Here is a 13,541-nt window from a genome sequence, read left to right on the forward strand (position 1 = left end):
GAAATAATCGTTATTAAAAGTATCGATATGTAGTTTTATGAATAGATACTGGCCTATGGAAAGGAAAATCGATTCAAATCGATTCTCATTTTTTTTCAACCCATCCCTAATTCCTGATAACTTCCTTTATTTTATTTTTTTTTTTAAATAATTTCCTTTTTTTGTTTTTATGCCCACTTTTGACATTAACGTATGTAAATGCCGTCATAGACTCCTAATTACAGTGGCAAGAAGTTCCTGCTGTCCTTCTTGTGCTATGTGAACACGTATCGCGTTCCATATAACGTATTACGCCGCTACATAAAACGTGACGTTCTCGAAAACCGCGTATTTTGGGACGAAATTGAGCATAGAAAGTAACTGAGAAGTTGGCATTAATACCTGCCGTGCAAAGGCATCACGCATGATCACAATTAAACAATTTATAATCTTGTGAAGAGCCTGCGAACGCCACCCGTATTTATTTTTAATACTTGCAAACAGTCATACCTCTCATCGCCTTCCATCTGAAGGCAAGCTGTTTGATGAAATTCCATCATTTACCATCTGCAGCTGAATGTTGGTCAGCGGCAAAAAAAAAAAAGTGGCTGAACGAATCAGTGATGCAAGGAGCCATAATCTGTTCCCAAGCTAGCGTGTTGTTTGTTTGGAAAGAGAGAAATTGGCGAGGGAGAAAAGAGAAAAGGGAGAGGGGAGCAAAAAAAAAAAAAAACAAAAAAAAAAAAAGCAGAAACGCGTCCGGAGAAACAAATGGACCCATCTCTTTGGTAAAGCATTGCTTTTCCAGCTCATTTATCAAATGCAGAAGAAGAATTCAGTTTGATTGGCTGATTACCAAAAGCATTCATCACTGCCTGACGCTTCCCCACCAATTTGACAGCGCCATTTTGGATAATTTGTTAAAGATGACACAGAGGTCATTGTTGCCCTGGCTTCTTGCTGACCTTTTTAATATTAGAAAATTAATTTTCTCCCCCAAACAAATACATTAGTTGCTGTCAAGGCACGGTGATGAATTTTCGCACCTTGAAATCTTTCCAAATGTCGACCTTCCCACCGGCTGCGCGTTTCCTCCACTTTTCTTTGTTCAACACTTCCATTTGCATTTTTGCGGCAAGCTGAAGACCCCCGTGTGATGATTGTGTTTGTTTATCCTCGCTCTCATGTGTGCGTTCAAATGTCCTCTGGTGTCTGCCAAACATTTCCAAGCCGTTTTGGAGAGCCAATTTTTCCTTTGCGTCAATCCCTTCATCATACCTCTTTAGTTTTACATCTGCTGGAAGCCAAATTGTCTCCTCCGCATAGAAAGGACCACTTGTGAGCTTCCAATTTTGTGCACTGCTAAAGTCATGATCCAATCAGAACAATGGATGGCATTCTGTTTGTGTATGTTTTTAATCAAGATTACCAACTGAAACCTCTTAAGCATTTCCAAAAATGTGCTCTAATTAAATTCATGTCTAGACGCACACAATGATCTTTTTTTTTTTCACTATTAGGAGTCGCTTCTCACAGGCAATCAATGAAGATTTAAAAAAAAATGTCAACTACAAAATTCCATCTCAATTTTAAGTTTGTTAGCCACTATTCTTTTTAGGGATGTTCGATTCCAATTTTTTTCAGACCGATACCAGTTGATTACTCAATTCTCGGGCAGTCACCGATACCAAGTATCGATACCACTAGTACTTTTGATACATAAAATTTGGCCCCAAAAAATGACAGCTAATTTTAAAAAACAACATAGCATTTTTCCATGAAGTTGATTTTAATTGATTGTTTTCTGTTAGCTTTTTTTCCGTTTTTTTATTAAATATGTATTTTGTTGTGGAACGCACAATAACATTCTAATAAATAAATACATTGTAAATGGGAATCTGTCAGATGTGTGCCTTCAGTTGAGCTTAAAACAAGTGCGGCAACAGCCGCGCGCATACAGATGCCTAGAAATAAGACCAGGTATCGGCCCGATACCGATACCGATACCTTGTATCGATACTCGCCCATCGCTTATTCTCTGATCTTCCCTCTCTTTTCCGTACACAAATGTGGCGGCTCACGACGCGACGGGCCGCGTCTGCACTCGTTCAACCCGATTACATTTCACCTCTGCGTTCATAAACGGATAAATACCATCATCAATATGAGCGCAGGTTCCACTCTGACACGGGAGGAGGGAGGATGATGGAAAGCGACGCAAGAGAAAGGTTTTGTATCATTTACGCTCACCCCTGAAGCGGGTCACGCCATCTGCCGTGTTCTGTCACTGTGACATCGTTAGAGGGTCACCGACCGTGTGCCCCGCTCCTCGCAATTGGCTCCTCGAACCCATGAAATGCTGCGTGGAATATTACATGCATGCTGAGGTGAGGGATTCTATTTTGGAGGAAACGTTTGTCAAAACGTTTTGACACTCACTCTTCTTTATCAAAGTTGTAAGAACCTTGGCAACTTTTATTATACAGGAAGTTTGTGGAAAAGAATTGGAGGCAAAATGTTGTTGTTTAATAATATGGACAGACAACATTTTTTTTATGCTAATCTCATTACTGCCTTTGTCGTCACTTATTTTGTTTTTCGTAGAAAATAAACGAGTTAACTATCTAACTACCAAAATGATAAAAACTACCGGACTGTTTTTTATTTATTTTTTTAATGGCACATCTTTCTTTTTATTTAGTAGCCAGACGCTTTTTCTTCACACAGCATCAGAGCACTCTCTTCATCATTCATGTTTTTCCCTCCCTAATAATTCACACTAAAAGATGCTGACTTGTTTCTCTAACCCTCTCTCTATGAAATTTCAAGCAGATTGGGGTGATTTTACCCAAGGGTTGGGTTAATTGTTTTGACCCATCCGATTGGGTTGAAGATTAGATTTGGGCAAGCTGAACAGTTGAAGCCGGATGCTATTTTTGATATTTGTTTTGAACTGAAGTTGAAGTAACATCCCTTGAGGATCTTAGTGGCGACTGGATCGCTCAGTGTGTAACACCGCTGTCTTTGTACACATGTATCGGGATTGCCAAATATACAATATCATGAGGGTGACGTTGTGGCGCCTGTGGTAGTTGCAATTTGCTTCTTCTTAGAAAAAAAATTTGTTCTGTAAAATAATATAATATAACATAATATAATATAATATAAGATAAGATAATAATACACCCACATATATATATATATATATATATATATATATATATATATACATATATATTTTTATTTATTTTTTTTTTTTTTACGATATGTGGTTATTTTTTATTTTTGTTTACGTTATGTGGTTATATTGTTGTTAGCTTCAAACCCCTTGTTGTTGGGTTAGGCTAGTGGCTCTTTTATACAAACATTTAAAACATATATTATCAAAAATGAAATATATAGCAACCCACATATAATTTTGTCCACATTCAAAATAAGATTTTTGTCATGTATCCTGTAAGCAAGTCTGTGGTCCAATGTGTCTCCCACCAGCATTGAAGTTGCCCATCCCTGCACCAGATTATGCATAAATGTGATGTGTGACTGGTTGATTGTCTGGAAATACCTTGCGATTGACTTTCCACCAATCCGGAGTTTCCCCTGCCAACTAGGATCGGCCCCAGCCCACCCGCCAGCCTCATGATGACAAGCACGAAAGGGGAACGGACTCACTCAAAAAGCCGTCTTTGGCCATCACACTTGTCAAACCTCCCACAGGCAATGCCGTCCATATTTAAAAGTTAATATAAAAGCTTATGCAGGGAATGAGATTAACTTTGCCTCTTTTCTTTCTGAGCGAGCGGAACTTTCCCTTCCCCTCCGAAAGGTACGCTGCTGATGCAAAGGGCTTTATTCCCGAGCTTGTAATCCTGCTTCAATCAGCTCTTTTTTTTCCCCTCCCCGTGTAAGGATAAGCTGGGCATTTATGTCTCTCAGCGCACCCCCGCACCCCGCTCTAATTAACATGCAGCAGATAAGCACTTGTAAGACAAAATTCATTCGTTTGACCTTCTTGGATTTACACTAAACTGTTTACGACCACCGCAAGTTCACCGCAAGTGGAGCGCTTTTCAGTTTTTGTTTGCCTCCTCTCGGAGAGCGTTCATTTGGACCGGTCGCTCCCTCGCCGGTCCTCTCGCTCACCCGCTCAAATTGTCTTTTAACTTTCATTCAGCAGTGTCTGTGTCTTAATTGCCCCTAATTGCTTAATTACAATTTCAAATGAACAATTCTGTAGGTCAGAGCGGGTTGCTAATTGAAGCATCAATCACAGTAGGCGGCCTGCAGAACTGTCTCCGTTTGATTGACAGCGCATTAACCGAGCATTGTAGGAAGCTTGGACGTGACTTTGTGGTGGGCTGTTATTTATGTGACCACGGTGTCATAACTGTCCTTCATGGGTTGTTGTGGAGGAGAACTCTCAATCTGGGGACAAACCTGCTCAGAATTAATTGGAATTTAATTAAAAAAAAAAAAATCCACTTTAGATGCATTATTTTTTTTTTTTGGTACGTTTCGTTCCAAAGTGCCTTGCATGCTCTGCTTCCACTGGTGGCAAGATATATATTTGCTCTTCAGTGGCCTGGAACCATCATTTTGTCACTCCACGCCATAGCATAGACAACGACCTAAATATATGCTTGATATTCATGCTTGAGGAAATCTGTTTGGTGATCACTACAGCACAGTGATGGTTTAGGGTCAAAGAATGCGAGATATAGACAGCAAAGACATGACGTTAAAAAAATTTTTTTTAAAAACAAGGCGGTCGACAGGAGGGTTGAACTTCCAAGTAAAAGTGTGAAAAACAGAAGTCCGTGGTGTTAACTTGCCAGCATTAAAGTCAGGCGAGACAGCAGCCGAGCACGCATGTACAAACATCGCTGCTTTAAATATTCGCCCATCAAATTCTCTCACTCCAAATTGGACTTCAACGGAAAACCTCGAACAAATATCAAAAGTCAAGAATACGAGACAGCATCCAATCGCAGGCCACAAATGGAAAAAGAATCATCACACTCAAATTCCCACCTTTGCTCATTTTACAGCCTTGACGTTCATGTTTTGGACAAGCGGGAGGAAGGAGGAGTCGCTGAGAAGCCCACCCGAGGTGGGCCCCCAGTAGTGATGGGAAAATTAAGCTTCAAATTTGCTTCATGAACCACTTGTTGTATTTTTGAGTCCTGTAGATGGCTCTGTTGATTCAAATAAAGGTTTTAAAAAATGGCAAGTCGTACTTTCAGCCCAATGTTGAACAGAGAGTGCCATCTACTGGAGTCCAAAAATACTACAACTGGTTCATGAAGCAGATTTGAAGCTTCATTTTCCCATCACCAGGGGGGCAGGACTTGCAAAATGAAGATTCAAACCCAGAACCTCAGCGCTGTGAGGCAGATGTGCCAACCACTTAGCAACCAATTGATGATAATGGCTCAGTGCGCTCGGCACGATGTCATGGCGAACAGTTTTTCACTTTTACGCTCGGGCTGTGTATTCAGGGCAGGTTAAATAAAACAAAACATGTTTTTGGATGTTTGCTGGCTGATGTCGTTTCCTTTGACGAAAAGGTGTTAGTGCTTCACTTGATGTCGTGGCTGTAAAATGCGATTCTTTAGTCTGCCCTAAAGATGAACCGTTTGCGCCCGCTAAGCACAAAAGATTCTGCTGCATTTTAGTGACAGTGGATAACGAGAACTCCCTTTTGTCAAATCAATGAAAAGCCTGTTAGATTTCTACTTTTGCCATCTATCAAACATCAGCCTGTCTGATTCTTTCTGTTTTGATGCGTAATTGTTTTTCTGAACAGTCAGAACCGAACCGAACCGAAAATCTGCGTTGTGAACCGCCCCCCCCCGATAAGACCGATTCAAAATCACCTGCTTGTCTTCCCTCCTCCGTCTCACCTTCACTATTTCCTCTTTTTGTTCTACTTCCCTCCTCCCCACGACGAGCATGAAGGGGGGGGGGGGGGGGAGGACCCATGTGATTATTAGGCTGGTTTCCCCCCAGTCTAGACTTTGGCCTGTTTGGTTGAAACTCGCGCATGCCGCTCTCGGCCTTAATGGAGCCGGATCGGCCGCTGTCTCTTTTTATACTGGCCCATCTCCCTCCCTTTTATCTCTTTGTCTCGATATATTACCTCTGCCGTGCATTTACTTCCATTGCCTCCTGCTCATCGCCCCGTTTTCTTTTCCTTCCTCACTGTCCCCCCCCCCCCCTCCTCTTCTGAGCGCCTTCCCCGTGCCGCCGTTCCCTTTCTCCTCTGGGGCTCCATCCATCAGGTTGTCGGGGGCTGCTAGTGGCCGACTCCCAGCCACCATATTTCACCGCCAGCCAGCCAAGCAGCTGACAGCACAGCCACCGCCAGGAAATTGCTTTGGCTGTGAGCGGAATTTCAAACGCGCGGCCGCTCTGCATCACCCGGGCCGCCCAAGAACTGCATCCGTCGCTCTCTTTCTGCCTCTCCTCCCTGTCAATCTCGCCGCACGCCTCCACACACATCTCTATGCTTTTTCTTCCCATGTTTGCCTTTTTTTTTTTTTTGCGCTTCTATTTCCTATCTGCTCGGCTCCCCCCCGCCGCCGTCTTTCTTTCTCCCCGCGCTGTTTTCTCGCCTTGTTTTCTCTGTTTTAGTCGTTCCACCTCTCTGCCTTCTCCCTCCTCGCTCGCTATCTTTCTGCCCCCTCTCTCTGAAAACACAAGGAATAAAGTGAGCCGCTGAATGTGCAACGTGTGGTAAAGGAGGTAGACGACGGCTGGGCAAAGAGGAAGGATGGGAGAGGGGTGCAAAGTTTATGGGTGGCTGTGCGCCAGCTTGCAAACAATTGAAGGCGCAGCTCAGTTTTCACACGCTTGAGATTGTTTGCTCGTGTGTACAATAGCCGTTGAACAAGTACATGAAGCTTTTTCTTGTATACGTTTAAAGTATATTTGAGAACAAGTCCATTTTTTTTCAGTCTTTTCGGGCATTAAAAATGGAGGTCCGTCGATCACAAAAGACGCGTTTAGCTCATCGAACTCTACCGGAACGGTTTTGCTCCCGTCGACCAATTAGAGGACAGAAAAACGTCCAATTTGAAATGATCCCATTTTTTTTTTTTTTTTTTTTAAATGACATGGCAGCATATAGTGGTGGAAATGTAATAGACAAACTGGAGAAAATGAAGACTGCCGGGAATAAATTGATATATTGTCATTTCATGGCCCAAACATCATCATCAGAATTTAATTTCTAAATGTGCTTTAGGTTGAAGCTTCTGATCTGGTTTCGACCTCATTAAAATACTCTGTAGTGATGGGTAAATGAAGCTTCAAATCTGCTTCATGAACCAGTTGTAGTATTTTGGGACTCCAGTAGATGGCACTCTTTCTTCAACATTAGGCTGAAAGCACAATGACTTGCCATTTTTTAAACCCTTTATTTGAACCAACAAGAGCTATCTAAATGACTCCAAAATACAACAACTGGTCCATGAAGCAAATTTGAAGCTTCCTTTTCCCATCACTACTTGTCTGGATTCACGTGACTCGTCGACAGTTTTGTGGTTCCCCTGCCAGTCGAAGGCTTCACTTCCCGCTCAGTGGCAAAGTGAACGTGAGCGCCGGTGCTCGTCTGGTTGACCACTCCGACGTCGACTGCGGTCTGACTTTTGCCCCGAGGCTCCTGCTTCCCTCAACCTTGAACAGAATTTGCCGCGTCACGTACGGCGACACGTGATACTGCTCAATACTCAACGAGATCAAAATGCATGTCGTTTAGTTCCTCTTTCCCACCAATGATGCAACGCTTCCCCTGCTTTTGCCAAGGTCTAATTTCTCTCATCGTGGGGATTGCTCCAAATGGATGTTTTTGCAAACAACTCAGAGTGGATTTAGATGAAATGAGAGAAACACATTCGTGATCCCCCAAAGGAGAATTCCTAATGGCTCCTTTGCTTCAATCACAACCAGCCAATTTCCTCAAATTGTGGCCTGTGCTCGAACAGACACCGCGCTGCCATTTGTCACCCAAAGCGTCGGCCACCTAAATAAATAAATAACGGACTCCGTCATAACCGAATCACTGGAAAGAAAGCTCCGTCGAATATATGAAAAGGAGTTCAGTAGTTTTTGTCTGTGTGTTTATGTCTTCATGTCCCCCATAGCCTCGAAGAAGTACGCAGTGTCAGAACGTGATTTTTTTTTCTTTTTGTTCATCACGATAACCTGCTGTTTTTTTTCCTTCTCTGTTTGTTTGTGTATTCATCTCATCGTCTGTGTTGCCACATCAGACTGTTAGCTTGGAGTTCTACATCGACGTCCACGCTCACTCCACCATGCTGAACGGCTTCATGTACGGCAACGTGTTTGAGGACGAGCAGCGCGTCCAGAGACAGGCCGTTTTCCCTCGACTGCTGTGCCACAATGCGCACGACTTCTCCTTTGTGAGTCTTGACACGCACAAACAAACCGTCATTGAGGAGTCTCTTTTCTTTGTTTCGGTCGGAGCTCTTTGCTAAGCTGGAGCTGCTTAATACTTGGAGATATGTACTATGTATTATGTACTGTTGACGACATTCCAGGTTGCAAAATAGTTACTATGGCTAATACTGGTCATGAGGAGATGTTTAGTTTCATACTCACTGGTCGCAATGTTTGTTACACAAGCGCAGACTAATTGGATCCCGTATGGAAAAAAAATGTCATCAAACATTTTCAAAGATAATGCTCACTTTTCAATAATATTGTGGTGAGCTCTTTTCTAACGACAGCATTGACTTAACAGTAACGTGACTGAGTAGATTTAAATTTTTTTTTTTAATTCATTACATTTTTTTTTCCAAATGAAGAAATTAAAAATATTATTATTATAATGTGGAACTACTATGAAGCAACTTTTTAATAATTTCCTATTTTTCTTTATTGATCTCTTTGTGATAGTGATTTTAGTCTTGCTTTTATTTTCCATATGTGTATTTTCATTTGGTTAGATTTAGTTTTAGTTTTATTTTCCATTATGTAAATGGCACCCCTATAAAACTATCTTGTTATACTTTTATTACTACTTCTCTTTTTATAGAATTATTTTGTGTTCAATTTTCATTGATTTGGGAAAATGTACCTATTGTTGTGGACGGTGTTTGCCATCGTAAAAAAAAAATTTAAATTAAAAAAAAAAAATACAGTGCAGATGGATGATATGGAAATGTTGCATTCGTTACGGCCTTTGTTATATTTTTCCCTATTTAGATGAGTTTTAGTTGAGTCTTTTCTGAAATGAATGGAATCTTAATAAAGAGGGAATAGAGTCAGGCTATATATTGCGAGTGGGACATCCAGCCCAGGGGTGTTCTCCCCCCTTGCGCTTTGGCCCCGGTGCCCATTCAGCACTGCTGCAGCAGCACAACACAATCGCGGGAAAAAAAAAAATAAAAATCCCACCGGTAGCAGCAAGTTTGCATTTCAGCAAAGCAGCGTAGCAGAGTGACAGTTAATGATAACATTTTTTTCCACATGTGCTTGCTTCCCAAGACACCGTCAACATTGTGTAGTTTAGCTGACGCCCACTAACCAAACAGATTTTTTTTTTTTATCGTAATTTCCATTTTGTAAGAGGTGTTTTTTTTTAACGAGGCGGCTATTTTATTTACACGACCAGATTGTCTTTTGCTTTGTATCAGTGCATGCACGTGTCTATAATAACAGAATTATGCAAAGCAATTGTTCGAGATCTTGCATAATGAACCGTATCAATGTGCACACAATTTGTACACTTTTGTCGTACAAAAGAATGACATCAATAAATAAATCAAATACATCTGTTTTAATTTGGGTGTATTTTGGCTTACTTGGGTACTTGAAGTATGAGTACGATAATTGGACTCAACGATTACAAAATGCACTGTTTCTTTATACAAGGAAACCATACTCAAATGTATATGTTTGCACCTTTTTTATATTTTAAGACTGAAGAAATTTAATTTGTCTTAGCATCGTTTCTATTGTTTATATTTTTTTGTTCATTTTTTTTTTTTTTTTTTTAATTTATGTATGCATTTATTTATTGATTTATTTTGGGAAGGTGTCGAATTCATTTCAGTTTAACACAAGGGTTAAAAGAAAGTGCTTTTCCAAACTTGTCTCATCTTGCCTCCTGCGTATTTTTCTTTCTTACAGTCCAACACGTCCTTTAACCGTGACGTGGTGAAGGCCGGCACCGGCAGACGTTTCCTCGGCGGTCTCCTTGATGACACGTCCTACTGCTACACTCTGGAGGTGTCTTTCTACAGCTACATGACCTCTGGCAGCACGACTCCCGTGGCCTACACTGAGGAGACATGTATCCTTGGCACGAGCTCCTCCGTTCGCTTTGTCTTAGTGTAGACAGCAACCGTAATGTTCCTTTTGTGTGTGTTAATTAGTTGCTGGCGTGTCACCCAAATGACAATGTACATGAGCCTTTGGGTGTGACTTTGCATGGGGTCATGTGCGCTCACTACAAAAGCCACGTCTCTCTTTTGTCGCCTGTCATCGTGACAGAGTTCAAACAGGGATGCGATAGCTGCGTCTATTGATTCCATTCACAAAGGCGCTCGAGAAGACAAGGAGGCCTGCGCAGTCGGGCTCAGGTGCCGCTTTGATTGCGCTAAACAATAGAACAATGAGCCAAACAAGACTCCTGTCAAACGCAATCGTTCAGACGCGCAAACGCACATCATGGCCGCTGAAGGTCGCCCGCCCGTGGCTGATAGGAGGAGGAAGTTTTCCCTTCAGCTGACCTTCTCCAGACTGGAGTGCTCCCAAGAGCGGGCCGATGGCACTGAGATCTTGGCAAGCGTTTTCGAGAGGAGTGATAAGGAGTCTTACATGTGATGTGTTTAAGTGTTCCTGCACAACTCCTGCAGACGGAGGCGAGGGTGGTCGTGGATGTAGCCCTAGTGCCCTCTAGTGCCAAGGCTGGACACTCTCGCGCCGCCGCAGAGAAGCTTTAGTGGGTCCCACCTCAGAAATATACATTTACAGCTTAATTAACACTCTAGCAAGTTGTGTGTTATTTTGGTTTGCCGTGTAATACGACTGAACTGCCTTCTAATGAGAGTTGTGTCGAATATCTTTAATATAACATATGGTTATGCCCAAAATTAATACTTTGGCCAAAATGTTATGCAAGTCAATGCTTATTTGACAAATCTTTTCAAAGTAGGTGCAGAATGTGGCAAACAAAGGCATGCTAAGAAATAATTCTCAGCATAATACCAGCAGTCACACGTATGTTTTTGATCCTCATTGTGTTTTTAAAACAGACATACGGGCTAAGTCACTCAAAAATAAAATTGAAAATATGCACGTAAAACATGTCAGGTATTTTTATTTTAGCAGTTTAAATATATTATTTATAAATACAGATAATAGTACACTGTAATTGTTTAATAAAAAAATCATATAAATTGTCTATTAATATAGATATATTTGATATATTTGCATATATATATATATATATATATATGCAAATATAGTATATAAATATAGTTTATATAATATAGTTTATTTATTTATTTATTTTGTACAATTACTTTTTTTCATTTATTTAGTTAAATGAATTAAAAAAAATGAATAAATTCATTAGAATTAATAAGTTCCAGCTAGAAAAAAAAATGGTCACATTACCGCCGTAAATATTATACTTGACAGTGTTGTGCTCGTGGGCCATTCTTTGTCTACCCATGGCTTTGTCCATTTTAACCGGGCGCACGTATATTATAACCAGAGCTGGGCACTTGACCCTTTTTTGGCGGTCAGTCCCTTCCCGCCCGCCAGTCGCAATCTGGCCAGCCTTCCGGCCTTGACCCTGCGGCCTTGTTCATAAAAATTATTGGCTTGATTCCCACTTAATGCCATTCACACCTCCCCTGTGTGTGTTCTGGTTGTAGTCCACCTTTTGCCCAAAGTCGGCTGTTTTAGTCTTGAGTTTTGCCGTGACCCTGAACAGGACAAGCAATGGCGGTTTGTGCTATGAGCAAAAAAGGCAGCTTTTGCTTTGTAAAATGCTTTTCTATCGGCATCCTGACGCGTAACGCTTGTGTGAGTTTTGCTAAAGTTGAGGCGAAGACTGTGCCGTGCATTTATATGACTTGGCGCCTTCAGACTTGTAATGTTGTTTCTTTCCCATTTCTACTCAAGGTCAAATTGGCAGAGAAGTCGGACTTCACTGATCTTTTTTTTGTTTGCCAGTCAAGTGTGTGCGTGTTCATTTCTTAAAAGGGGAGGGTCACAATGAGGCGGGGTCCCGTGGTGGTGGGCAAGCTGCACAAGGGGGACCCGCTGCAGACTGGAGATTGAGGTCAGGCGGGTTGAAGGAAGCGACCATGTCGCTTTTCCCGCCCCAGCGCTCTGCTCGATGGAGCGTACAAATCATCAACCGAGACCTTTCGCACCTCCACCCACCTTGCTTCACCCTCGACACACGCGCACACACTGACACACGATCATCTTCAGACAAAACCAACACATAACAAATAAATAATCGCCACTTATACAACCCACTTCACCGTCCTTCTCCAAAACTGGCCTCTTAACATTTCTCCCAGTTCAGACTTTTTTTTTTATCACAGTTTGAAAGTGATCCAAATGTGTGTGTATGTTCCACTCATGTCCTCCTCTCTCCTCCAGTCTGTCCTTTCCTCTCGTCTCATCACCCAGAACATAACAGCTCATTATATCATCTAGTCAAGCTGAGAATTCTCTTCTCCAAAACAGCAGGGACAACCTCTATCCTGTCTGCCTTCTCTTTGTCCTCTAATCATCCGCCACCTGTATGGCTGTCTACGTGCATGCGTGCGTGCGTGCGCGCGCGTGCGTGTGCATGCGCGCCTCCTTCATGCGTGCCTTCTGACATTTCCTTCCATGTCGAACCATTAGTAAAGTAATCCCATCCCTCCTATGTCCCGCCATGGACTCGAGAAAGAGCATTTGAAAATGTTTGAATTCAGATGCGACACGCATTTGAGATGCCGTCATTGGCGGTAATGAAGGCAAAGAGGGAAAAAGTGTGATAATGATCGCAGAAGAAAGTTTTGGGCACAAAGCAGATGTGTTGCACTGTGATTGGATGGCGACCAGTCCGGCGTGTACCCCCAACTTTTGCCCGAATAAAATGTGATTTCATTATACATTTGTCCACTTCTTTTTACATTTGTGTTAAGTATGTTAAAATGTGATGAAAGAAAATTGCATTTTCAGTTCAACCAGTGCAATTTTTTATTTATTGATTATAAGCAGTTAAGCATTTATGTTCTATGTTCATACTCATATTGAACATTTTGTGTGTGTCCCTGAAATTGTTGCCCACCATAATTAATTTAACTTTCTATTATTTCCTCAGGAGGGAAAAGTGCTTCTAAATTTCATCAAACCGACATTACAAAATGACGGATTGAGGTGCTTTTATTGTGGTTGTGGTTACCATTTATTTAAATGACAGGGACCCAAATTTTCACTTTATCCAAACATCATCTTACTTAAAGCTGAATTGTTTTTTCTTCTACCTCAGGAGCCGCCATTTTGTCACTTGCTGTCAACTCAAA

At 41.6% G+C, this 13,541-nt stretch overlaps 1 protein-coding gene across 1 annotated transcript in view; it reads left to right on the forward strand.

The window, feature by feature from the left end:
• Positions 1-13,541, forward strand: part of agbl4 (AGBL carboxypeptidase 4) — a 263,660-nt gene that overhangs the window by 242,778 nt on the left and 7,341 nt on the right. Inside the window, exons 10-11 of the mRNA XM_088313401.1 lie at positions 8,250-8,402; positions 10,135-10,297. Coding sequence (XP_088169527.1) covers positions 8,250-8,402; positions 10,135-10,297 — 316 coding nt within the window. The remainder of the gene's footprint in view (positions 1-8,249; positions 8,403-10,134; positions 10,298-13,541) is intronic.

The sequence above is a fragment of the Idiotropiscis lumnitzeri genome, chromosome 13, assembly GCF_059441095.1.
Source record: "Idiotropiscis lumnitzeri isolate Australia: NSW breed Sydney's pygmy pipehorse chromosome 13, RoL_Ilum_1.0, whole genome shotgun sequence".
Taxonomy (NCBI): domain Eukaryota; kingdom Metazoa; phylum Chordata; class Actinopteri; order Syngnathiformes; family Syngnathidae; genus Idiotropiscis; species Idiotropiscis lumnitzeri.